The 25,267-nt window shown below is 47.1% G+C and overlaps 2 protein-coding genes and 1 pseudogene across 6 annotated transcripts in view; 1 reads left to right on the top strand and 2 right to left on the bottom strand.

Moving 5' to 3' along the window:
- Nucleotides 1–15,527, bottom strand: part of CAMKK2 (calcium/calmodulin dependent protein kinase kinase 2) — a 53,449-nt gene extending 37,922 nt beyond the window's left edge. The window contains exon 1 of one of the 4 annotated variants that reach the window (XM_055404438.2): nt 15,305–15,527. The gene's annotated coding sequence lies outside the window, so the exon portion shown is untranslated. The remainder of the gene's footprint in view (nt 1–15,304) is intronic. The other 3 variants (XM_055404440.2, XM_055404437.2, XM_055404439.2) reach the window with 3 other exon arrangements.
- LOC148774881 (large ribosomal subunit protein eL30 pseudogene) lies at nt 653–1,026 on the top strand (annotated as a pseudogene).
- A 7,824-nt stretch (nt 15,528–23,351) lies between the features above and the next one.
- The window catches only part of ANAPC5 (anaphase promoting complex subunit 5), a 33,444-nt gene continuing 31,528 nt past the window's right edge, over nt 23,352–25,267 (bottom strand). Inside the window, exons 16-17 of one of the 2 annotated variants that reach the window (XM_055405059.2) lie at nt 24,136–24,298; nt 23,352–23,787 (exon numbers count right to left, since the gene is read on the bottom strand). In XM_055405059.2, coding sequence (XP_055261034.1) covers nt 23,576–23,787; nt 24,136–24,298 — 375 coding nt within the window. In that variant the 3' untranslated portion in view covers nt 23,352–23,575. The remainder of the gene's footprint in view (nt 23,788–24,135; nt 24,299–25,267) is intronic. The other variant, XM_088828163.1, reaches the window with a different exon arrangement.

Here is a 25,267-nt window from a genome sequence, read left to right as displayed (position 1 = left end):
ATATGGGGTCTCCTTTGGGGGTGATGAAAATATTTTGGACCTAGACAGAGGTGATGGTTGCCCAACACTGTGAATGGACTAAATGCCACTGAATTGTACATTTTTTAACACTATTTTTATTTTAATATTTATTTATTTGGCTGCAGCAGGTCTTTGTTGCAGCATGTGGGATCTAGTTCCCTGACCAGGGATCAAACCCGGGCCCCCTGCATGGAGAGAGCAGAGTCTTAGCCACTAGACCACCAAGGAAGTCCCTGAATTGTTCATTTTTTAAAAATTAATTTTATGTTAATTAATTTAGGGGAAAAAAAAAGATTGACACTCCCTCAGACTGTCTCTGGGACAGAATATTAACCTTTTGTTCGTATGTTTGACAAATTCTGCTGGACAAATGTCACAGGTACCACTGGAATTCAGGAAGTACATCCACAGATGGTAGTTCCACACTGATCACCCACATCACGAAGGTGCAAGGAAAACAGTGAGGACTGATGAGAGATATTTTATGAATGAATATAATGATATCTCTTTAAGACACTGGGTGACAGTGGTGGGGGGTCATGGAGAAGAAAGTACAGATGGGTCTTTCTCGCTCCCCTGCCATCTTGGAGGCTGCTCTTGGTTGGGGGCGTCCCGCATCTCAGGCAGGAAGATGGTGGCCGCAAAGAAGACAAAAAAGTCACTGGAGTTGATCAACTCTAGGCTCCAGCTGGTTATGAAAAGTGGAAAGTATGTGCTGGGGTACAAACAGACTCTGAAAATTATCAGACAAGGCAAAGCGAAACTGGTCATCCTCGCCAACAACTGCCCAGCCTTGAGGAAATCTGAAACAGAGTATTACGCCATGTTGGCCAAAACTGGTGTCCATCACTACAGTGGCAATAATATTGAATTGGGCACAGCATGTGGAAAATATTACAGAGTATGCACACTGGCTATCATTGATCCAGGTGATTCTGATATTATTAGAAGCATGCCAGAACAGACTGGTGAAAAGTAAATCATGTACAATTTTTCTTTAATAAAACTGGCCAGAGCTGTTTTTTTAAAAAAAAAAAAAAGTACAGATGGGAGCAGAAAGCCAGTGCTTCCTGGAGGGCCTGGTTGAGGGCCAGAGAAATGCTACCTGCCCTCTTGGGACAGTCCTGTGAGAAGTATTTATGGAATAGCGTCTATGTATGCAATCTGGACCATGACTGGACAGATGGGGGTCCCTTGTGGAGCAGGGAAAGACCACTGGGAAAGGCATTAAGGAAATAAAAACAGCATCCCAGCCCAGACATGGCATGACTTACGAACCCACAAAGTACCCAATCATGTGAGAAGATGCTCAGCCTCAGTTATAGTAAGAGAAGTGCAAATTCAAACTACAAGGAGAGCTTCCCTGGCAGTCCAGGAGTCTGCCTTGCAATGCAGGGGACACTGGTTTGATCCCTGGTCCAGGAAGATTCCACATGCTGTGGGGCAACTAAGTCCATGCATCGCAACTACTGAGCCTACGCTCTGGAGCCCACGAGCCACAACTACTGAAGCCTGTGTGCCCTGGAGCTCATGCTCTGCAACAAGAGAAGCCACCAAAATGAGAAGCCTCAGCAATGCAACTAGAGAGTAGCCCCTTCTCACCACAACTAGAGAAGCTCACACGCAGCAATGAAGACCCAGACCAGCCCAAGAGAAACAAACTACAAGGAAATGGTTTGGTGGGTCATCAAAAAGTTAAATGTAGGATTATCATTTGACTCAGCAATTCCTTATACACACACACACACCCCAAAAAATTGAAAGCAAGGATTCAAACAGAAACTTTTACACCCATGTTCACGGCAGCATTATTCACATAGCCAAAAGCTAGGAACATCTCAAGGGTCTATCAGTGGAAGAATGGATAAACAGAATGTGGTTTGTTTAGACAATAAAATATCATTCAGCTACAAAAAGGAATAACATTCTGACACATGCTATAACATGGATGAGCCTTGGAAACATGCTAAGTGATACAAACCAAACATTTAAAAAGCCAAATACTATATGACTTCACTTAGATACCAGGCAAATTTCTTCAGAGACAGGAAGTTTAGAATAGAGGTTACCAGAGGCTAGGGGAGAGGGAAACAGGGAGTCATTGCTTAAGAGGTACAGAGTTTCTGTTTGGGGTGAAGAAAACGTTCAGGAAATGGATTAGCAGTGATGGCTGCACAACATTCTGAACGTAAACAGGGCCACTGAATTGTACACCTGAAAGTGGTTAAAATGGTAAATTTTATGTTAAATATGTTTTACCAAAATTAAGAAAAAAATAATAAAGCTACAATAAAATACCTTTTTTCCAACTATCAGATTGGCAAAGACAAAAAAATATAGTAACAGCACTATTTTCATAGGGAGGATGATCAATCCTAGAGGCAATCAACCCTGAATATTCATTGGAAGGACTGATGCTAAAATTGAAGCTTCAATACTTTGGCCATCTGATGTGAAGAATCGACTCTTTGGAAAAGACCCTGATGCTAAAAAAGGCTGAAGGCAAAAGGAGAAAGAAGCAGCAGAGGATGAGATGGTTGGATGGCATCACTGACTCAATGGACATGAGTTTAAGCAAGCTCCGGGAGATGGTAAAGGATGGAGAAGCTTGGCGTGCTGCAATCCATGGGGTCACAAAGAGTCAGATATGACTGAGCGACTGAAAACAACAAATGAATCAGTAGCATCCTTATGAAGGGAAATTCACCATTATCTAATAAAATTCCAAATGCACATACCTTTGACTTAGCAATTCTGTACCTGAGTATTTAGCCTACAAGCAATCTCACACATAAAAAAATGATATTCCCACCAGATTATGTTGGTAGTGTGGTTTGGAATGACCATCCATGGTGGACTGAGTAAATAAAATGAGGTAATGTAGCCCAGGAGAAAATCATGCATTTATTTTAAAAGAAGTGACTCTGTACATCCTAATATGAATTAGCTCCAAGACATGCTGTTACATGGGAAAAAACCAAGGCACCAGCATGCTGCTGTTGGCACAGGGAGAAAGGACCATACATCCGTACATAATTGAGTATGCACAGCATATTTCTGAAAAGATACACAAGAAAATGATAACAATGGCCTCAAAAGAAGACAATTGGTTTGCAGAAGTCGGGGTGGGGGCAGGGTGGGAGGGACTAAATTTTCACTATATTTACATTTACTCCTATAAAAGTAAGTATGCAAATAGTAACTATTCAGAAATGAATTTTTAAAAGAAAGTTAACTGTGACCACAAGAGGAATTAGGATGATCAGGCCTGACTGCAGGAGCAGTTGGAGGAGGGAACAATTGACCCTGTCTCCTAACCCTCTGTCCCACTCTGGCTGTATCTGAGAAAAAAATCATTAAATGGTTCCCCTGTCTTGGCTTTCTCTTCAGTGAAAGAACACAACCTAAGTTCAATGTTCTCCACAGTCCCAGCTGCTGTTACTTCACATATCCTTTTTATCATCCTTATTTCCCAGGAGTGGAAAAGCAGAGCCCCTGAAGTTTGACTGCCTGGGGTTGCAGCCTCGGTTTTCTTATCTATAAAATGGGTACTCACCCAAGAGTCATGAGGATTAACTGAGCTAATAACTCAATATTCATGTCTGGTGCATGCTTAAAGTGCTCAAAAACCTCCTCTTTCAACAAAAACCTATTGAATGTCCATGACCTGCCAGGCTGTGTTCCAGAATGTTCTTCCTCCTGTGTGTGTTCTGTAGCCTTGGCATTGAGGGCCTGCCTCCCCACCACAGACCTGTCCTCCTTCCCAGGGCCACTTCTGACAGGGCTGCAGAGTTCCTGAAAAGAAAACTAGTCTGGCAGCACCTGAGAAAGTTAATGGAGAATTTTTTTTTCTTGCCAACGGGAAAACAATTGCTTATCGATTGCCACTCCAGGCCAAGGACACCAAGCCATCCACTCCTGGCAAAGCTGCTTTTAATCAGTCTCCATGACAAGCTAGTGTCTGGCCTGTGCCTTGGCTCTTGAGGCCTGAGGAGGGGAAAGGAAGGGGAAAAAATGCACCTGCTGGAGCAGGGGCAGCAGTTGGGATGGAAGAGGGGACCTCTGTGCTGGAGGGGCAGGTGTGTCCAGGTCTCAAGAAAGAGACACCAACCTCAGTGCCTCAAGGCCACCTGAAGGCCACTCACTGGGTCTGCAGCGAGGCCTGGCAGGCAAGGTCTTGGCCATTCAGCACCACTGACCCCATAGAGTCTAAGCCGGAGTCTGATTGGCTTTAAGGTCACATATCCTCTGAGGTCACAGCCTTTAAAGGAGCTGATAAAAGTTACCAACACTGGCGGGGCGGGGTGGGGGAGAAATCACACAAAAGACAATGGTTTGCATTGTAACAGCTACATCCAACTGAGCACTTCTTTACCAATCATGGTTAAGGCTCTGTCTAGGTTATCATTTAATCCTCACAGGCCCTCTGTAAGAGAGGGACAGCTAAGCATTCGATCTTGAGGGTGGGGGGGAGCTGAGGTTTGAGAAAATTCCAAAAGTCCCCTCCTCGAGCCTCCTGCCCAATCCATGGGTCCTTCCCCAGGCCCTGAAGCCTCCCTACCGCCCTTGGCTGGCAACCACTCCCTCCCTTCCCTCCCCTGTCACAGGTGGCTCAAACAGAGGACCAGAACCTTCCTGGAGCAGATGGACCAGGCTCCAGGCCAGGATGAAGGGAATGCTCCTTCATCTGCCAGGAAGCCAAGTGCACGGGCCTCCAGGAAACACACTCCTGTTTCCTGGGGGCAGTTTCCAACCTGCCCTGCTTACCAAGTGCCAAGCCACCACCGCAGGAGCCTCAACACAGCAAGTAGCCAGCGAGCGAGCCAGGGATATGCCCTGACCCATGACACAGGGTCCTCTGCAGGCTCCCCTGAGGTCCCAGCAGACACCCCGGGACAACAGAAGGGCCCAAAATAGCTGTGCAGATGCTGCTAAGGCCAGAGACGATGTCCTCCCTGGGATAACATGCTTGGCCAGCCACATCCTCTCTCACCTGGGGAAACTGAGGCCTAGGGAAGTCCAAAAGGAAATTCATTCATCCATTCCTTCCTTCAACAAGTAACTACTAGGGACCTACTATGTGCCAGATAAACAGAATAAATGTAATTTCTGAAAAACAGGCACACAAGTGACTCTATAAGCACAAACTGGAGGAGAAAACCAGGATAATATCAAAGAGAATAACACAGGGACCCAGAGAGGAGGGCAGTCTGAGTGGGAGGGTCTGGGTCAACTCACTTGGGGCAGTTAGGCTGAGACCAACAAGGTGAATTGGTACTAAGGGGGCAGCAACTTGTTCCAGGAAGAGGAAAGAGCTTCTGAGAAAGCCCTGCACCAGGAAAGAGGTGGCAGAGGGGAGGGAACAGAAAGAAGATCCCTGGAACTGAATGGGGTCGGGGGACAGTGGGCAGCTGGAGGGGCCAGAGCACAAGAACTTTGTCAGAAGCTGATGGGAGCAGGAGGGGTGGCCCAGGCAAAGCCACAGAGGCCCCACTTGGCACCTGTTATGGGTAATGGAATTGTATCCCCTAAAAAAGATATGCCAGAATCCTAATGCAATATGACTGGTGTCCTTAAGAAAAGGGGGAAATCTGGACAGACACACTCAACATGGAGAACATCATGAGAATGTGAAGGTAGAGACTGATCCTGCACCTACAAGTCAAGGAATGCTCAAGACTGCCAACAGTCACCAGACATCAGAGAGAGACAAGGAACAGATTCTCCTTCACGGCCCTGGGAAGAACCAGCCCTACAACACCTCCATCTGGGACTTCCGGCCTCTGAGACTTTCAGCCTCTGGAACTTCTGGCCTCTTGGACTTCCAGCCTCCAGGACTGTGAGATAATGCATTTCTGTCGTTGAAGCTGCCCAGTTTGTGGTACACTGGCATGGCAATCCTAGCAAACTAACACAGCGCCCCACCCAACCACACAAGCCTGCTGCCCCAGAGGCCACAATGCAGAGGGTGTCTACCAAAACTTAAGTGGGAGACCTGGGAGGCTCGGCTGTAGCAGCTGATGCAATGCTGAGACTTGACATCGGCTGGAATATTCCAGATTCTGGACCTTGGCCCAGCCAAGCAGTCTTTATCAGACTCAGTGACACAGAGTCTTAAAACTGTCTCTCCTTGTGTAGTCTTTAGTTTGGACGCATTGAAACTGATTGTTTCCCCCAGAGACAAGGGTCCTTCCTTGACAGAGGACATGAGGGATGGTGCTGGCTTTTTTTTTTTCTTTCTTTAATCTATAATTTATTTATTTTTGGCTGCGCTGCGCAGCTTGCAGGACCTTAGTTCCATAACCAGGGATTGAACCAGGGCCCTGGCTAGTGAGCACAGAGTCCTAACCACTGGACCATAGTGCTTGCTTTGGAGTGAACAGACTCCATCCCCATCACAGTCCCTGGAGCCAAAAGTCCCTCTCGTGTAATGGTTGGCCACCCAATGTATTTTGCTTGGCCTACACTGTGTTTAAAACTATCTGAGTGAGATGCCAACATTTCAGAGCCAGGAGATTTCAGATAAAAAATCAAAATGTCCAGTCTCTTGAAAAACTGAACACTGATAGCACTGGGCCTGAATTCTTTCCCGGCAACAACTCCCTGTAGCTTTGGACAAGAGACTCACTGGCTTGCATGCCACAGTCCTCACCGCTCCCCCTTGGCTTCCCAACGCCAAAGACAGGCTGAGTGCCATGTTACACATCCTCCTTTTCCACCTCTCATCACCTATCTCACCCCTACAGGCCCTACTCTGAGATGTACTGGGCACGCATCAGTGATCACCTATTCCAACAATTTCATTTCACCAATGAGAAAAGGAAGGCTCAGACAGATTTATTGATTTGTCCAAAGTTATGCAGTGGTTCCAAGCAGGGCTAAAACTGGTTGAGTTTTTCAGAAAGGGGCTAAAAATGACAGGTACAGCCTTGCAATGTCCACATATTGTGTCTAGAAGGAAGTCTAGGCTGAGCCAAAATCTCTAACAAAGAGGGATATCTAAGCCCATTCCTCTGGCTCCCTGACACTCCAACCTGTGTGAGAAGCGAGAATGTGAAGGTGCGGTGTCTTACAGTGCTCAGGAAGATGTGCATGGGCACAGAGATTGTCAGTGTGACTTAACTTGTGAGAGCGTTGCCTTTCCCTTTCTTGTTTATTGGACTCCAGGACCTAGAACTTTCTAGAACACTGCCAACACTCAATAAATACTGGCCAGAGGTCACTGTTTATTTTATTCATCCCAAGACCACTCAGAAGGTCAGACGCTTTCTTTAGCTGGCCTTGAATCCATCCAAGTTCCTTTAGTATGATAACAGCAGCCTGATTCACGTCTGGAACTGATCCTTCTGTGTCAAAGGGGACTCCATGGAGCTGGCCGTGCTGTCAGCTTTAGCGGTTCCACTATGACTCAAGTCTGGTCAACTGGGCATCGACTGCTCTATTCAAGTGATTGTTTCCAAGAGTGGATGTGTGACCCAAGTCAGTCTACTAAAGTCTTATTTTAGGATTTTGTGGAAGTATTAAGAATGTCTCTTTCTGTGGAATACAGAGCAATGAAGATGTACTTCTACAATTACCAGGCGCTTGAGAGAACCCTTCAGTAGAACGAAGCTGAGAGAGAGAGGAGAGAGACAGAAAAGAATTAAAGTTGGAGACATTGTGTGGGCACCTGGATCCAGCCCTGCCTGAAGCCCATGTATCCCCAGGAGTTTTTAAACTACATGAGCCAATAAACTCCCATTTACTGCATAAGCTAGTTTGCAGTTGGTTTTCTGACATTTACAACCAAAAGTCCTAACAGACAAATGATACAGAGTTGACTGACAGAAAAGCTTCTCCACTAAGCTCTCTGACAGATGTTCAGTTCCCTACACTTTAAGGATCCCAACACACTTTAAGGATCCCAACGAGGCCAAACTGCCAAGCAGCTGAAACCCCTGACAGCCTTCACATTGACAGTTTGGCAGACACCAGCATTTTCAAATTGCTTTTAAGTTTTTTTTAATTTTAACAGGGAAGGAAAGGGCTTATCAACAGGATGGAATGAAGGGAAGAAACTGACTAGTATTTTTAACACAAGAATCAACAAGTTGAGAAAGTAGCACTGACATATAACAGAGGGAGCTCAGCCTGCCACTCTGTGATGGCCTAGAGGGGTGGGAAGCGGGGAGGGGAGGGAGACTCAAGAGGGAGGGGACATATACAGAATTAGGGCTGATTCATGTGGTTGTTAGCAGATACCAACACAACACTGTAAAGCAATTTTCTTCCAATTAAAAAAAATTTTTTTAATGACATCACTATAGCAGCAGCCATAGTAGTTGTAGATGCAATAAGAGTGATAACTAGTCTTTAGTGCTGGCTGAGTGGCAGGCACTACACTGTGATACACAGTACATGTATCATCTCATTTAACCATCACAACCTTATGAGTTAGGTACTATTATCATGCTTATCTCACCAATAAGGAAACCTGAAACAAAGAATCTGAGTAACTTGTACCAAATCACACAGTGATTTGGGAAAGTACAGGTGTGAAATCAAAGGCTCCCAGAGAGGGGGGAGCAATTGTGATCAAGGGCACAGCCCTTCCCCTTAGTTGGTGACCTTGAGGATAACAATGCCTACATCACCTACCATCACACAGGTCCCTGCACACAGCAAATGCTCCCTAAATAGAAGCTGTTGCCAAGAAAGCACTTCAGTGGCTATCAAGTTCAAGCCCCTTTAATTTATATTAAGTTTTTTTCTAATCACACCAAGCTAATTTAACTCTTTCCATCTTCCCTTCTAATTCTTATCCATATGCATCACTTTTTACAAAATTAAAAGCAGAGTGTGCCTGTAATTTCGCATCCTTGTGTCAAGAATTTTACACACACTCTCACAGCTTTCATAATCAACACACTAGGGCTCCAAAAGTAGTGGCTGAGACCCAGGGAGGTGAGATGACCTCTCCAAGGCATCCCAGCAGGTCTCAGGATAGGCCAGGGTATCACCCCGACCCCTGCAGTGTCCCCTTCTGCCCTGGATGCTGGCAGAGTAAGAACCTCCACTGTCTTAAGAGTTCCTAGACAGCTACTGTTAGGTCAACAATGAAGAATCGCAGAGACAGAGAGCATCCCCCATCTCATGCCAGGTACCTAAGGCCAGGTGTGTGCAGATGGTTCTTGCCTTGAAGAGCATGAATGAATGGGTGAGTGTGGGTGTGGATGTTGGGGTATTTAGAAAAGTGAGGTAGGAATCCTCTTACTTCCTCTTCTCCCACTGAATCCCTCCCAGTCCTTTCACTGAACCTAAGGAAGAAGTCCAGCAGTTCACGGGGTCCCAAAAAGACGACAACAACAAGGAAGAAGTGGGAAACAACTGAAATTTCAATTTGTAATGAAAAGAAAAAGACTTGACTCCAACATTCTGCAGCTTGACAAATCAGAGGGAGGGGGCCGACTGGGAATCTATAGGCATCCGGGCCTCGCCCACCCACAGCCCTTCTCCCTTCCTCTTCCCTGCTGTTTGGAGGTGATGCTAAATCTAGCTTCCTCCCTTCCCAGCTTCCAACACAAAGCAGCCCCACCCATCCAGGGGCAAAGAAGGGCTGGAAGCTGGCTCTGGGGGTCCAATCTTGTCCCCTACACTTGGACCCAGAGGGCAGTAGAATTGTCTGGGAAAAAAATTTAAATAAAATCTCTGCCAGAGGCCTTAATGGCAAAATCCCGAAGTGGTTTTAAAAAATCACAAGGGAGGTGTCCTTTCCTCCACACCCTGCCCCCCGACCAAACCACTGGTTCCCCATTTAAACTTCTCCAACAGAAGCTTATCTCAGGCACCTCCCACTGTACGCCTTACCCACCGCCCCTCCCGCTCACTTCCCACCCCATGCCCAAGCAGGAGCGGCAGAGGGGCAAGACCTTGGCCTCCCTCCCCATTTCCTTGGGGGACTATCAATGTCTCCTCTCCAGGTTCGAATTAGCATTTTTATCTCTGCAACCGCCATCTCTCAACTATTTACAGAAGCCAACAGGGATAAAAAGGGACAACATAAAAATAGTTGCTCAGCAGCGCTCTGGGGGTGAGGAGGGTAGGGGCACAACAGACTCTTCCCATTTTCTTTCTTCTTTCCTTTTCAAAACGGAAAAATGCTAGAATTGTTCATTTTTTCCAAACTGATTCTCAACAGTTCCAGACCGCTCACTCAGACGCTCCTTAGGGACAAGGATCAAGTCCCAGCGTTCCTTGGTTCCCAGGATGGAGCTTGTCACCAGCCCCTCCCAAAAGTGTGGGTTCAGTGAAAGATGACCAGCACTCTGCTCTGCCTCGTCTCTGACCCTGGGCCTCCTTCCAGCCTTCCAAAACCATGAGCCAGTCAACAACGAAATTTTTTTTCCTCTATCCACTTTTTTCTCTATCCTTAAAATGTTTCATAATTGAGGAGAAAAATTCAGCAGCAACACTACACACATGACTGAAACTGAAAACACTGGCAGCTAAAATAATTCCTTCCCCGTTTTGGTCACGAGCATCCCACAGCAGGGAATGCCAGAGGTCTTTCCTGTGAAGTCAAACAGTGCTCCTTTTTGCTCTTCATTTTGGTTTTATCAAGGAAGGGATCCAATCAGGGAAGAAAGAAGAAAAAGTAACCATTCAAAATCTTTTTTTTTTTTTTTGAGAGCACAACCATTTGGAAATCATTTCCACACCATAATCTCCTGGGGAAGGTGGAATCCACTCCATGAGAACATGGGCATCATTTGGCAGCATAAGGAGGCCAAGGGAGACACGCGCGCTCAGGATGAGAAGGTATGTCAGGAAACTATACAGATCTCAGGGACTTGGGCCTTGATTTTCTCATCTGTAAAATGGAGCTGCAGCAACCTACCTAGAGGGTAGCTGTAGAGTCAATCTTCTAGAACAGTGCCCAGCATACAACATGGCCCATAAGCAATGCTCTCTCTAAAAAGACTGCGTTCTCCCTTCTCTGCACTCCACTTTTTCCAGCCATCATATAGGAGGGGTTGAGGGGCTGGAATTCTCTGGGCTTCCTCCCACCTCATTGATCACACCACTCCATTTCAATGTTCTTGGTGGGCTTTCCTGGAAAAGCTATCAGGACCTGAGCTGACTCCATGCCTGGCCACAGGGTGCCAGCACCATCTGTCTGGTGAGGCTTTCTCTACTCTGTGGATTTCCTTACCTGGAAAAGGATCTCACAATATATATACCAATAAAATCACACAGGAACCTGCATTTAACAAATCATGACTGAAATGAATGAAACTGAATAAAATCCAGGCTCTCCCTGAAAATCACACTATGAGCTGACCTGGGAAGTGATGGACTTAGACTGGAGATAAGAAGGTGAAGTGAGAGAGTTTTGAAAAGTAAGGGAGTTTCCTTGTTCCAGGAAGCTGATCTCCAGTTGATTTTGGAGAAACTTTCTTCCATCAATTTCTCCCTGCAAATAGAGTGACGAAGTAATGTCTTGTACCCAGAAGTTTATTAGTTGGGGGCTGTGGAGGCAAAGGAAGGTACAAAGAAGTTTAAGAAGCTTAAGAAAGTACAAAGGCTTTAAGAAGCTCTTATGGGGCTTCCCTGGTGGTCCAGTGGATGGGAATCCACCTACCAATGATCCAGGAAGACTCTACATGCCACAGGGCAACTAAGCCACAACTACTGAGCTGGAGCTCTTGAGCCCAAGCTCCACAATAAGAGAAGCCACAGCAGTGAGAAGCCCACACACCCCAACTAGAGAGTAGCCCCTGCTCACCACAACAAGAGAAAGCCCAAGTGCAGCAATGAGGACCCAGCGCAGCCAAAAATAAGTAAATTAATTAAAATTTTAAAAAGAAAAGAAGAAGCTCTTATGGCAGAAACAATACAAGTGTTAGTCAACAGATGAATGGATAAACAAAATATGGTGTATCCATACAGATTATTCAGTCATAGAAAGGAAGCACTGATATATTCTATAACAAGGGTCAACCTTGAAAATATTATGTTCAATGAAAGCCAGACACAATAGGTCCTATATTCCTAACAGGTCAGTATACAACAAGCACAGCCTGAAGGGAGAAAACTCAGTTCCAAAAGGGAAATGGCGATTTCCTCAACTTTCCAGTTAAGAAGGCACAGAAGTGAGGCTGAAGGCCGCTGCAGCACCATGGAGCCAGTGAAGCCCACATCTGGGTTATCTGGCCCAGTCCAAAGGGGAGGAGCTACCGGGAAAAGCAAAACATCTGTGCAAAATAGCAAAACAAGGCCCTCTGACCCAAAGGAAAATCTGAAATAGCATTTGCCCGAAATCCCCGGCATCAGGAAACGAGAACCATATGCTTCCCACAACCACCATGATCCTGAACGAGCTACTCAGCGTCTCCAAGCCCATCCATGAAATGGGTCCATGATGCTATCAGGGTGACTCTGTGGCCCACGTTAAAATCTCAGCCAAAAAGCCTTGAAAACAGGCTTGGCCTGCCCCACCCGCCCATCCCTTCCTCCTGAGAGAGGCACTTCCCCACCAACCAGCCCATCTGGGATGCAGTTCTCAAGAAGGGGATTCCAGGTTACTCCAGAAAGTTCCCTCTGCTAGGTCATTCCATCCTACTCCCCTCCATTCCTCCTATCCAATCTCCACTTTTCAGCCCATCCTTCAAAGTTCAGCATGAATGACACCTCCTTCAGGAAGCCTCCTGTATTCACACCTGCCAGAAGGGATTTCTCCAGAACCCCCACTGCCCTCTGCTTCCTCATTCCCACAGCACTTATTCCTCCTGGTATTTCTCAGCAGGAGCACTCTTAGCCATTTAGGGCAGGGCAATTCTTCATGCCTGCTGTGAATCTGGCCAGCCTGCAGGATATTTGGCATCCCCAGCTTCTGCCTACCAGAAGTCAGGAGTGCTCAGCTTCATTTTGACAACCAAAAGTCACCCCCACACTTCTCCAGATGCTCACCAGGAAGGTGGAAACACCTTTGATGAGAACTACTTCCCTTGTAGCTCAGCTGGTAAAGAATCCACCTGCAATGCAGGAGACCTGAGTTCGATCCTTGAGTTGGGAAGATCCCCTGGAGAAGGGAAAGGCTACCCACTCCAGTATTCTGGCCTGGAGAATTCCATGGACTGTACAGTCCATGGGGTCGCAAAGAGTCGGACACGACTGAGCAACTTTCATTTTCACTTCACTGCATAGTTATTAGTGAATATACTTGTCTACCAGCCCACTAACAACCTAGAAACAAACACAAGCCCAAGTCGATCAACATCACCACCGTGGCACCTCAGGCTGTTTTAGCAAACATTTCTGGGCTCCTCAAGAAGCCCAGGGCAGCCTTGCAAAGGCCTCTGTTCTGGAACAGGTGGTAAAGTGCACAGGCTTTAGGACCACAACCTGGGTTGGCTGTGTGACCCTGGGCAAGTTACTTAGCCTCCCTGAGCCTTTCTATAAAACGGGCTAACTCCTAGAAAACTGCAGGATTGTTTTTAGCCTCAGTTTCCTCATCTCTACTACAATGGAGATAAAAATCCCCACCCTACAAGATTTTGGTAGGCAATAGGGGATAATGCCTACAACACACAGTAGAGTATGTAACACATGCTCTCAGTCAGTCATGTCTGACCCTTTGTGACCCCATGGACCGTAGCCCATGGAATTTTCCAGGCAAGAATACTGGAGCAGGTTGCCATTTCCTCCTCCAGGGGATCCTCCCAACCCAGGGATCGAACCTGCTTTGGCAGGCAGATTCTTTACTACTGAGCCAACTGGAAAGCCCATCTAACACATAGTAAGAACTCCATAAATGCTGGTTATGAACACTATTATTATTATCCAAGTTAGGGGCCCATCAAATGATGGGCATTACTTTTTATCACACAAACAGGCTGTGCGCTCTCCCTACAAAAGGCTGCTGCTCTCTATACAGGAAGGGTTAGGACCCGCGGTCCGGAAAGAAGTTCTAGGACCCACCAGGAAGCTGCACTTTGTATAGCATGCACAGTTTGTTCTTAAGTTGAATGCTTTTGTGAGGCGCTCTGGTGGGGGGGAGCGGGGGGGGGGCGGTAATTCCCGAAAAACCCTCCCCGTGTTGCTGCCGCTGCCTCCCCCTAGGAACAAGGGACTCTATGGGGACACAGCTATCTACTTCTCTCTCCCCTGGGGGCAGAGCCACCTGAGGGGGGTGGTAAATGACAGCAAAGCTCTAACGCACAAAAGTTTCTATCTCTAGGGCTGTGGGAACTTCCAGACTGAGGAAGGTAAAAGTTGCCCCTAAGGAGGAGGGCACTGCACGACCCACCCCGGGCCAGCGTGCCCCTCTTAACTGCGGGCACCGAGATCCCCAGCCCCGCAAGCATCATCCCTCTGCCCCAACCTTAGCAAGGAGATAGGAGGGGCTTCGGCGCCACCTCCTCAGCGCCGAGTGAGAGCAGCAGGGCCGCTGGCAGAGCTGTGAAAACACCCCGCTTCCCAAACTGGGCAGCACAGGGGGTGGGGAAGCCAGGAAAAGCGCAAGGCTGGAACCCGGCGCCGGGTGCGGGGGGGCGGGCGGCGGGCAGCCCAGGCACCGAGACCAAAGCTGAGCGGGGACCGGGCCCAGCATCCCCGCGTCCCCGAGAGTCAGGTGGAGGGTACCGGCGAAGGCACCTCCCCGCGTTCACAGAATGCAGCGGCCCCGAGGTGAATTTAGGTCAAAAAAAGACCAAGCCCGTGAGGTTCCGGCTGAGAGAAGGGGGCGGGGGCAGAGAGGGCCCACAGAGGAGGCTGAGGGGCCCCCGGTCCCACAGCAGCCGTCCAGGGTCCCGCCGCCAGGTGTCCAACCCACCGCGGCGCCGGTGTGCACCCTCCCGAGACAAGAGGGGCGCGGGGATGGGCCGCTCAAAGTCTGTCAGCCCTCTCCTCGCCTGCGCGCCCCGGCTTTCGCCACCTGTCAAACGCGAGGGGGTGGGCCTAGGCCGCCTCCGAGATCCTTAACTGCCCCGACCTCCGGTGACAACGGTTGCAAACTCCGGGACCGCCCCTGCCACCCCGGGGCGGGCGCGGCCCAGCCGAGGCGGCCACCCCCAGGCCCCCTGCGCCCCGAAGACGCGGGGGAAGGGGCGCCGGGGGCCGCGTCCCCACGTGGCGGGGCGTGGGGCGGCGCACGTGGGGTCCCCTCGGCGTCGGGAACCCGGGGTCGGCCTCAGGGCTTTGTCTGCAATCCGGGCCGTGGTCCCGCACCCTGAGAGGGCGAGGGCGCCCGCCGGGGCTGCGGCGGCCGCGTCCCCCGCCCGCGGCCCAGCTCCAGCCGGCTCACCTGGGCTCCACGCTGCCGCCGCCGCCGCCTCCCGCGCTCTGCGTCCCCCGCTCGGCTCCGCTCGGCTCGGCGCGGCCGCGCGCTGCTCTCCGCGGCCCTGACGGGCGCTCGGGGGGCGGGGAGGGAGGAGCCGGCGGGTCCCGGCTCAGGCGCGACGCGGCCGCGGGCTGCGCGGAGATTGGCTGCGGCCTCTGGAAACCCCGGCGCTGAGCCACCCGCGCCCGCCGCGCGCCCCCGAGGGCTCGGCCGCGCGCCGAGGAGGGGAGGGAGGCGGGAGCCTGAGATGAAAGTAGCGGCGAGGCTGAGGGCAGGGAGAAGATAGGGGAGGAGGCGGGGGAGAGGGAAGTGAGGCAGGGCCTGGAGCGGGGTCGGGAAAGGTTGCGGACCCGCGAGGAGGGCAGAGACCTGCCGGAGCGCGGGAGACGGCGCTGCAACTTTGCCTCCGCCTGCGGCGTCACCTGCCCGGCTTCTCCCCGCCGCGACCGCGGCACTTCGCGCAGGCCGGACGTGCCGGCTGCGCTCGCTTCATTGAGTCAAACGCGGTTACTGCGGGGCGGCGGCTGAGCCACGGAAACTTCCCCGAGCCTGCGAGTCACCCGCGGCCCCGCCTCGAGGCTCGGCTCACGTCCCCGGCTGCTACCCCTGCCCCAGGCGCCCGGCGGTGGATGTGGCCTGGATTTCGGGTCACCACTCGTTCGGGGCACCCCCTTCCGCCCCCGCGTCCCCAGAGACCGCTGCTCGGGGCCCGCCCTAAAGGCTGGGGAGTGTGTTCCTTTCCCACCGCCACTCCACCTGGATGTACCGAACTACAGGAAACCCAATGAAGTTCTGGCTTTCCCAAAGACTACTTGAGATGCGTTTTGTGACATACATCCTATTCTTCCCAAACATTTTACCCCTTTGGCGCCTGACTTCGCTGGAACCCTTGGAGAGTGTTTAGTCTCCCCGCTGGGTGACAGCACTCCGGGGAGGGGCTTAAGACCTCACAAGGGGGTGACGCCGCCTGTCCTTGGATGGTTGCAAAACTCAGTCCTGAGTTAAGGTCCAAATTAAAGGTTCGATGTCCCTTTCAGTTTAGTGCCTTAGGCATTTTCACGCAGCAGAAGCGCTCACAAGCAATTCAGAGCGTTCTACTAAGATGACCGCCCGTTCTGGTGTTATTCAACATGCCAGCGTTCGTTGGTAAGAACAAAAACCTGGGAACAACTGTCCTAAATGTTTATCGGGAGAATGGATCAATGAAACGTGTTATAGTCACTTGATGGGATATGATGCAATAGTTCGACTGACTGCCTCATATCTATTTGTACAGAAGGGGGAGAGCTCAAAACAAAATGCTGAGTAAAAGAGCAGGTTGCAGAACACAGTCTGTTGTTCCCTACATACAAGTGGTTTTTTCCTTGTTTTATTTTTTCATACAAGTGTTTTAAAAGGCAAAGGGGAGGGAACATATGTATACCCATGGCCGATTCATGTTGATATATGGCAAAAACCCTCACACTTTTGTAAAGTAATTATCCTCCAATTAAAATAAATTAAATAAATGAATAAAAGCAAAAAAAAAAAAAAAGGAGGGGATGCGTGCAAATGACAGTTTGCCACTAAGATAAAGAAGCAAGGATAGAGAATAGACATGGGAAGCATAAGAAATGTTGTAAAGTGTCATGTGAAAGTGAAAGTCACTCAGTCCTGTCTGACTTTGCGACCCAGGCCAGAATACTGGAGTGGGTAGCTGTTCCCTTTTCCAGGGGATCTTTCCAACCCAGGGTTCCAACACAGGTCTTCTGCATTGCAGGCGAATTCTTTACCAGCTGAGTCACCAGGGAAGCCCAAGAATACTGGAGTGGGTAGCCTATCACTTCTCCAGGGGATTCTCCCAACCCAGGGATCAAACCCAGGTCTCCTGCATTGCAGGTATATTCTTTACCAGCTGAGTCACCAGGAGAGCCCTTGTAAGGTGTCATGCCTTTTACTTATAAATGAATTTGAAGCATATGGCAAAATTAATTAACAGTCAATTCTGAATGGCAGATGCATGGTTCTGTATTTTTCTATATTTTTCTATTGTCTGAAAAATATATATATTTTGGGGTTTGATGGGGAGCATTTTGAACATGTCTGACTCAATGGCAGGGGTCAGCAAACTTTTTCTGTAAAGGACCATGTAGTAAATATTTTAGGCTTTGCAGACTCTATGGTCTCTTTTGTTACTACCCAACTCTAACATTCTGGCAGCCATAGACAAAAGTAAGCGAACGGACATGGCTGTGTTTGAATAAAACTTTATTTACGAACACTGAAAATTGAATCTCATTTAATTCTCAATGTCACAAAATATAATTGTTTTGATTTTTCTTCAACTATTTAAAAATGTATAAACCATTGTTAGCTAGAGGAACATATAAAAATAGGTGGCATGGCAGATTCAGCCCCTGGGCAATAGTCTAGCAACTCCTGCTTTGAAGAAACCAAAATAAATATTGATCTTTCCCTGTTGCTTGTTAAAATATGCAATTCTGTGTTTACATTGTGTTACTCAAGTGTCTGTATTTTAGTAGAACACTGGAGCTAATACAGGCAAACACAGATATATCTCTGTGTGTGGTAGTCGCTCAGTCATGTCTGACTCTGCAACCCCAAGGTTGCAACTCAACTCAATGCAACCCCATGAACTGTAGCCCATCAGGCTCCTCTGTCCATGGAAATTCTCCAGGCAAGAATTCTGGAGTGGGTTGCCATGCCCTCCTCCAGGGATCTTCCCAACCCAGGCATCGAACCCAGTTCTCCCACATTGCCGGCGGATTCTTTACTGCTGAGCCATCAGGGACAGCTATGTAAAGTAAGAAGCTAGTTATATGAGAAACGTATGTCCATTCAAATCTAAATTCAAACCAAAGACCCACTTCTGTCTGGAATAATTTCCTGAAATGCTGTGACCCAGGCCCTCCTTGACTTCTCCCCTTTCTTAGCTCCTACAGCAAGGACTGGCCCACTTACTTGATGCTCAGCAACTGTGTCTTCTTTTTTTTTTATATATTTATTTAGTTATTTGGCTGCACCAGGTCTGATTTGCAGCACTTGGGATATTTAGTTGTGGCATGTGAGATCTAGTTCCCTGACCAGGCATTGAACTCCGGCCCCCTGCCTTGGGAGCACAGGGTCTTAGCCACTGAACCACCAGGGAAGTTCCCACTGTGTCTTCTTTAGTCTTTACTTTTCACTCCTGCCTTCTGACTTGCCAGTAGACCTATACATTCCCAGAGTACAGGTAGATACCACAATGAAACATTTGCTTACTGTGAATATTGTGGTTGAAAGCAGTGACTGTGGAGTCAGTCAGACCTAACTGAAATCGCAGCTTCACTAGTTATCAGCTTTCTGATGCGAAGAACTGACTCATTTGAAAAGACCCTGATGCTGGGAAAGATTGAAGGCTGGAGGAGAAAGGGACAACAGAAGATGAGATGGTTGGATGGTATCACCGACTCAATGGACATGAGTTTGGGTAAACTCCAGGAGTTGGTGATGGACAGGGAGGTCTGGTGTGCTGCAGTCCATGGGGTCACAAAGAGTCAGACACGACTGAGTGACTGAACTGAACTGAGCCTTGGATGAGTGACTTTGGGTTCATCAGCTGTCAAATGGGGATATTAAATCTAACTCAAGAGGCTTGGCTTGAGGTTTAGATACGATGTTGTGTGTAGGGTCCATTGATGGATAAATGGATAAAGAAGATATGTAATATTTAAACACAATAGAATACTACTTATATAAAATGAATGAAATCTTGCCATTTTCAACAACATAGCTGGAAGATACTAGGAGGGTATTATGTTAAGCGAAATAAGTCAGAAGGTGAAAGTTTCGACACTATATGATTTCACTCATATATGAAATCTAAAAAACAGGAAAACAAATAAAACAAAGCAAAACTCATAGATACAGAGAACACACTGGTGGTTACCCAAGGGGGAGAGGGTTGGGGGTGGGCGAACTGAGTAAAAGGAATCACATGTATGCTGATGACTATACTTTTGGTGGTGATTACTGTGGAATGCACACAGACGTCAAATCATAATGTTGTACACCTGAAACATAATGTTACATAACTATTTTTTCTCCAAAATAAAAGATAATAACTCAGTGCCTGGCACTAAAGTGCTCAAAGGTACTATTAGTATATTTAGCACAGAACTAAAAACCCCATCAGTTAGGTGCTATGCTTATTAAAGTGAATTAGAACAGAGCTGAGCAAACACAATTGCCTTTCACTAACATTCAGCCGCTCTTATGATAGGAGTCATCCCACTCAAGGGAACCGTTTTCTTCTTAAAAGATATGAAATTAAGAATTGGCTTTGCTTTTTGAGTTTTCTTCTCCAAGAACACCAGAGAAACCTCTTCTAGGCAAACAGCTCTTGTTGTCTTGACAACACAGATTGCCAAGAAAATAAGTAAACAAAGCATCTGAATCTTATTTTTAAGAAAACTTGGACAGTACAAGGGAGGGGATGAAAAGCAAGACTTTAAAATTATCTCGCCCACTAGGAAGGCATCAAACTCCAGCCAAGACTTTGTCTTTTCCTTTCTGAACTGTTCTGTGTTCTACTCACGTTGTCCACTGGAATGTTCCACCTCCGAAACCTTGAACATCCAGATAGAGACAGCAGAATTAACCGCACCAATGTACCTTATTTGTTGAATTCTCTCCCATTCAATAAGACAGTAGAAAAATCCTGGGACTAACAACAACAAGAAAAGACACTGGTGAGGGGTGGGGGGCCTTCCCTGGTGGTCCAGTGGTTAAAACGCCAGGCTTCCAATGCAGAAAGCATAGGTTCGATCCTGGTGGGGGAATTAAGATCCTACATCCCACATGCATGACAGAAAAAGAGAGAGAAAGGAAGGAAGGAAGAGGACCCTGAGAAGTTTCTTGGTTTTCTTCAACAGGCAGTGAGATTAATTAATGTTAGTCCCAAACATAAACAACAGTATAAAAGGGGAAGTCATCAGTAGGAGCATAGATGAAGTTCATTTGCCTTCTATGTATTTTGAGAAAGAAGATAATTAGCCTGACCATCCAAAAATGACAAAATATGAAACACTCTGAACTAGTAGTATTCAAGGTACCCAGATGAGCACAGGGCCCCCCAGGTGGCGCTAGCGGTAAAGAACCTAACTGCCAACGCAGGAGACAAGAGATGCAGGTTTGATCCCTGGATCGGGAAGATCCCCTGGAGGAGGGCACGGCAACTCACTCCAGTATTCTTGCCTGGAAAATCCCGTGGACAAAGGAGCCTGGCCAGCTGCAGTCGAGTAGATTGCAAAGAGTCAGACACAACTGAGGCGACTTAGCATGCACACACACAGATGAGCACAAAGGCATCCTGATGAGAAGAGAAGGAATGAGAACCTTATCACACCGGCACTGAATCCTTACTGGCCTTCCCTAGTGAGGGGGCTGAGTCAGGTCAAGTCTCTGGGCCTCAGTTTCCTCACCTGTAAAATGGTTTTTGGCTCACAGGCATTAGAAATGGTATGTGTGAAAGTACTTAGCTCAGCATCTGGCCTATACTGGGTACTAGATAAATTACAACTGATTTGATCAATTATGTATTCAACAGACAGAATGTTATCCCAAACAGTAAAGTACTTTTCAAAAGTCTGGGGCAGACAGCTGTAGGGTAACACAATAGCAAGGTTCCCAGCCCTGCAACCTACTAGCTGTTATGGGTTTGGGTGGTGAGTGACTTAACCTCTTCATGCCTCAGTTTCTACATCTGTTAAATGGGGTTATTATTATTGCCTACCTCTTAAGACAGTTGTGAAGACTGTATTCTTAGTCAATGAAAATAACAACACTCTGTAAGTGTCAAACTGTTTGTTCTCACCTGCCCCAGGACTGAAAACACAATAGCAAACCTGCCAGGGAGAGTTCACACCGTGCCAAGCCCCTGGCATGGGTCATGACCCCACTCCTCTCTTTCCCTTTGAGGATCTATCCTCAGGTCTCTGGTAGAAACCCAAATGCCCATTGGCTATTTACTTTTAGTTTTCTCCTCTTCAACATCTTCTTCCTTTAACCAAATCATTGATTCTTTTTCTTTTATATTGGACTATAGCTGATTAACAACATTGTGATAGTTTCAGGTGGGCAACGCAGGGACTCAGTCATACATATATATGTATCCATTCTCCCCCAAACTCCCCTCCGATCCAGGCTCCCACATAACATTAAGCAGGGTTCCCTGCCCTATACAGTAGGTCCTTGTTTGTTATCCATTTTAAAAATAGCAGTGTGTACACATCAATCCCATACTCACTATCCCTTTTCCCCATTCTTCCCCTGGACAACCAGAAGTTCATTCTTTAAGACTGTGAGTCTGTTTCTGTTTTGTAAATTTCATTTGCATCATTTCTTTTTAGATTGGCATATAAGGGATGTCATACAATATTTCTTCTCTGATTTACTTCATTCAGCATGACAATCTCCAGGTCCATCCATGCAAATCACTGAGTCTTATACCTCTACATTAAACCTCCTGCAATTATACTGTTCTGATTCTTCATTCCCAAATGCTTCACCGTGAAAAAAAAAAAAAACTAATTAGCTGTAACCCAGACAGTTATGAGTTTGGGGGTCACTCTGATGTTTCCAAATTTCCATTTAACCTACTATTCCTTCCTGAAGAAGCCTGGCTCCAGTCAGCCAATCTGTCATAGACGGCCGGGAGCCGCAGACTCTTTTTATTAGCTTTGGATGCAGGCCTGGCAGGGTGAACATGCAGCAAGCTGAGAACAGGGTCAGGCAGGAGACTTCACAGGGGTGCCAACTGTGCAGTCAAACAGGGCTCTGTGTTTAGAAGGGCCCGTAACTGGTTTAATGCTCTGCTTAAAATATAGGCCTGATATTTTTTATTCTGGGCCTCACAGTTTACGTAGCTGGTCCTGGTCAGGTGTAATGATGTCTGGTTTTTGTCACCCCACCTCTTGGACTTTCGTACACTAAGGGCAGAAAGATCCCTTCTTAGATTGGAAGGAGCTTAAGTACAATGACCAAAAATGATATTGGATGAGAGAATACATGGGAAGAATAGAAACTGATAATAGTGGTTACTTCCTGGGAGGAAGAATTACATTTTACTACACAGCCTCCAACAATATTTAAGTTTTACTGTCTACATATATAACCTTTCAAATAATTTTAATATTTTTAAACATAAACATACCAATTAGTGTGTCTATCCACACTGAGTCTTTTATTTTCACAGCAGCTGTCTTTGGCTGGTGAACAATCGCACCCTCATGAGTGGGAGTTGTTTTACACTGTTTCAAAGAGCTCCGGGGGTAAATTGTTTCCCATCGGAAGGTTTAAATTTAACAGAGAAAGAGCCAATGATAGAAGTTGCAGGATTCGGTTGGTTCCTGTTGCTGTTTTGGATTTGAAACACAGGGATTTTTCTGTGAATTGCTGAGGACAAATTCAAACAGGACAACCGGCTTCTGCTTAATTGCAGGGTTGAGATATGTAAATAAGATACAGTGCATATTTGAGTGATAGCACCCACACACCTCTGAGCTTCAGATCCTTTCTCAACTTATAATCACCTTATTCATGATGAATTCCTTATCTCACCCCTCATTTACTTAGTTAAGTAAAAGAAAAAACATACTCATGCAGAAGAGATGAGACAGTCAACACCCAGAAAGTGACTGAAATATGCTTCTTGCCATGGGTCCAAACACCCATAAAAAGACCTCTTCTGTCCTAATCTCCAGTCAGGGACTGACGTGTGCTTGCCCACCACACACAGGCCCACCACGAGCAGCAGTCCAGCAGAACAAAGCAGGGCAGCTTCGAAGGAAAACTCAAGTCTCTGAAAAGCCGGCCTCAACCCCCTTGAGAGGTCTACCAATACCCACAAGAGCTCTTGTCTGAGCACAGATGCGAGATGAATTTTACACAGTGGTGGAGAGTGTGCATGATTTCTAATAAGATATTGGCAGTTTTGCCCGGAGAGAATATAATCTTTAACACTTGGCACTAATTTAGCAATAAACCAGGCATTTATTAAGAAAAAGTCAGTATCCTTTCTATCTTTTCAAAATAAAGAAGAGGGAAAACAAATGTGTTTATTTTAGCAACAAAATAAGACAAGACTAATCAGAATGCAGTTTACTGGTAAGACAGACATCATTTATGTGGAGGGAGGGAGTATGAATGAGTCCAAAATCTTATACTCTGCACAGGCATCCAGCGGGGGTGTTCTCACTAGAGAAGATTTATCAAGGGCACCCCGTGAAAGGGCAGGTCCTGATGCAGCTGCCGGAAGAGCATCGCACAGCGGTTCCTCTCCTGAGTCTTCCCCAGGGTGTGGTAGAGTCTGGCCTGGAAGTAGACGACGTCTCTGATTTGCTCTTTGCAGTCGACCTTTGCAAAATAGTTCTTGGCTTCGTTGAGGTTCTCAATGGCGGCCTCCAGAGCTGTTGGAAAATGGGGAGAATACCACACATTTTTAACTCAATGCTTCACATGTAGTTTTCAGAACTTCATATCTATTTTTATTGATTTAACATGTACCGGAAACTTTTACATTCTACTCTTTAAGGAAAAAAAAAAAAACAAAACTAGGTCTTTAGTCCTGCTTTCCAGCCTGGCATCTAGTTCTGCAGGGTTAGAATAGCAATTCACTTGCCTTCAACCTTCATGCAAGCACGCAAGGGAAGGGACTTTAAATGCTGCATGAAATTTTCACGTGTATTTGTGAACACTCAAAACTTTACAAGTTTTCTATAACAGTATTGCCTAAAAATCTTTGTATGGTTTCCTACCTTCTGCTTTCTTCAGTGGCTCACAAGAAGCTGCTGAAGCCACCTGGCACTTGGCCACCAAGAACAAGGCCCGGCCTTTGTCCAGAACAGCCCCATCAGCCAAGATGGGCTCGATGGCCATATGGAGAAGACTTAAGGCCTGTTCTGGGATTCCAAGGATGAGCTGAAAAAGAAACATCATGGTGCTATACACACCCACACCCACACCCACTACAGGAAGGGCTTCATTTCTGGCTCTTCTCTCCTGAACTGCAATGTCTGGCTTACTTTCTCCCTAACATGTACTATCTTTAATGTGTACCACACTCTTAGAGAACAGAATGCATGACCATCTGATTTAAGACTACAATAGATAAAGGCGGGAGTAGTTATTTATACTATAGAAAGGTTTCTGTCTTTACAAAAATCTTTTAATTGATGATTCAAAAAGGCTGAAGTAGCTGTATAAGGGAGGACTTCCCCGGTGGCCGGGATTCCCTCATAGCTCAGTTGGGAAAGAATCTTCCTGCAATGCAAGAGACCGTGGTTCAATTCCTGGGTTGGGAAGATCCTCTGGAGAAGGGAAAGGCTACCTACTCCAGTGTTCTTGGGCTTCCCTTGTGGCTCAGCTGGTAAAGAATCCACCTGCAGTGTGGGAGACCTGGGTTCAATCCCTGGGCTGGGAAGATTTCCCTGGAGAAGGGGAAGGCTACTCACTCCAGTATTCTGGCCTGGAGGATTCCATGGACTATATAGTCCATGCGGTTGCAAAGAGTCGGACACGATTGAGCAGCTTTCACTTTCACTTTCCCTGGTGGCGGAGTGGGTAAGAATCCACTTGCCAATGCAGGAGATGCAGGTTTAATCCCTGGGTCGGGAAGATCCCCTACAGAAGGAAACGGCAACCTACTCTAGTATTCTTGCCTGGGAAATTCTATGGACAGAGAAGCCTGGTGCGCTATAGTCCATGGGGTCACAAAAGAGTCTGACACGACTTAGCGACTAAGCAACAACAATATGTGGATGCTACCAGGTTGATATACCAGGGAAGAAACAGTCCCTTCTCTCATGGTCTTTACATTCTACAGGGGGAGACGGAAAACAAACGCAAAATGCAATTTAATTTTCAAACCATTTCACTGAACACATGACT

This window comes from Moschus berezovskii, chromosome 19, assembly GCF_049115385.1.
Source record: "Moschus berezovskii isolate FMDL1 chromosome 19, NW_MosBer_1.0, whole genome shotgun sequence".
Classification (NCBI taxonomy): Eukaryota; Metazoa; Chordata; class Mammalia; order Artiodactyla; family Moschidae; genus Moschus; species Moschus berezovskii.
The sequence above is the reverse complement of the archived record's forward strand: the minus strand, read 5'-3'. Positions and strand labels throughout refer to the sequence as shown.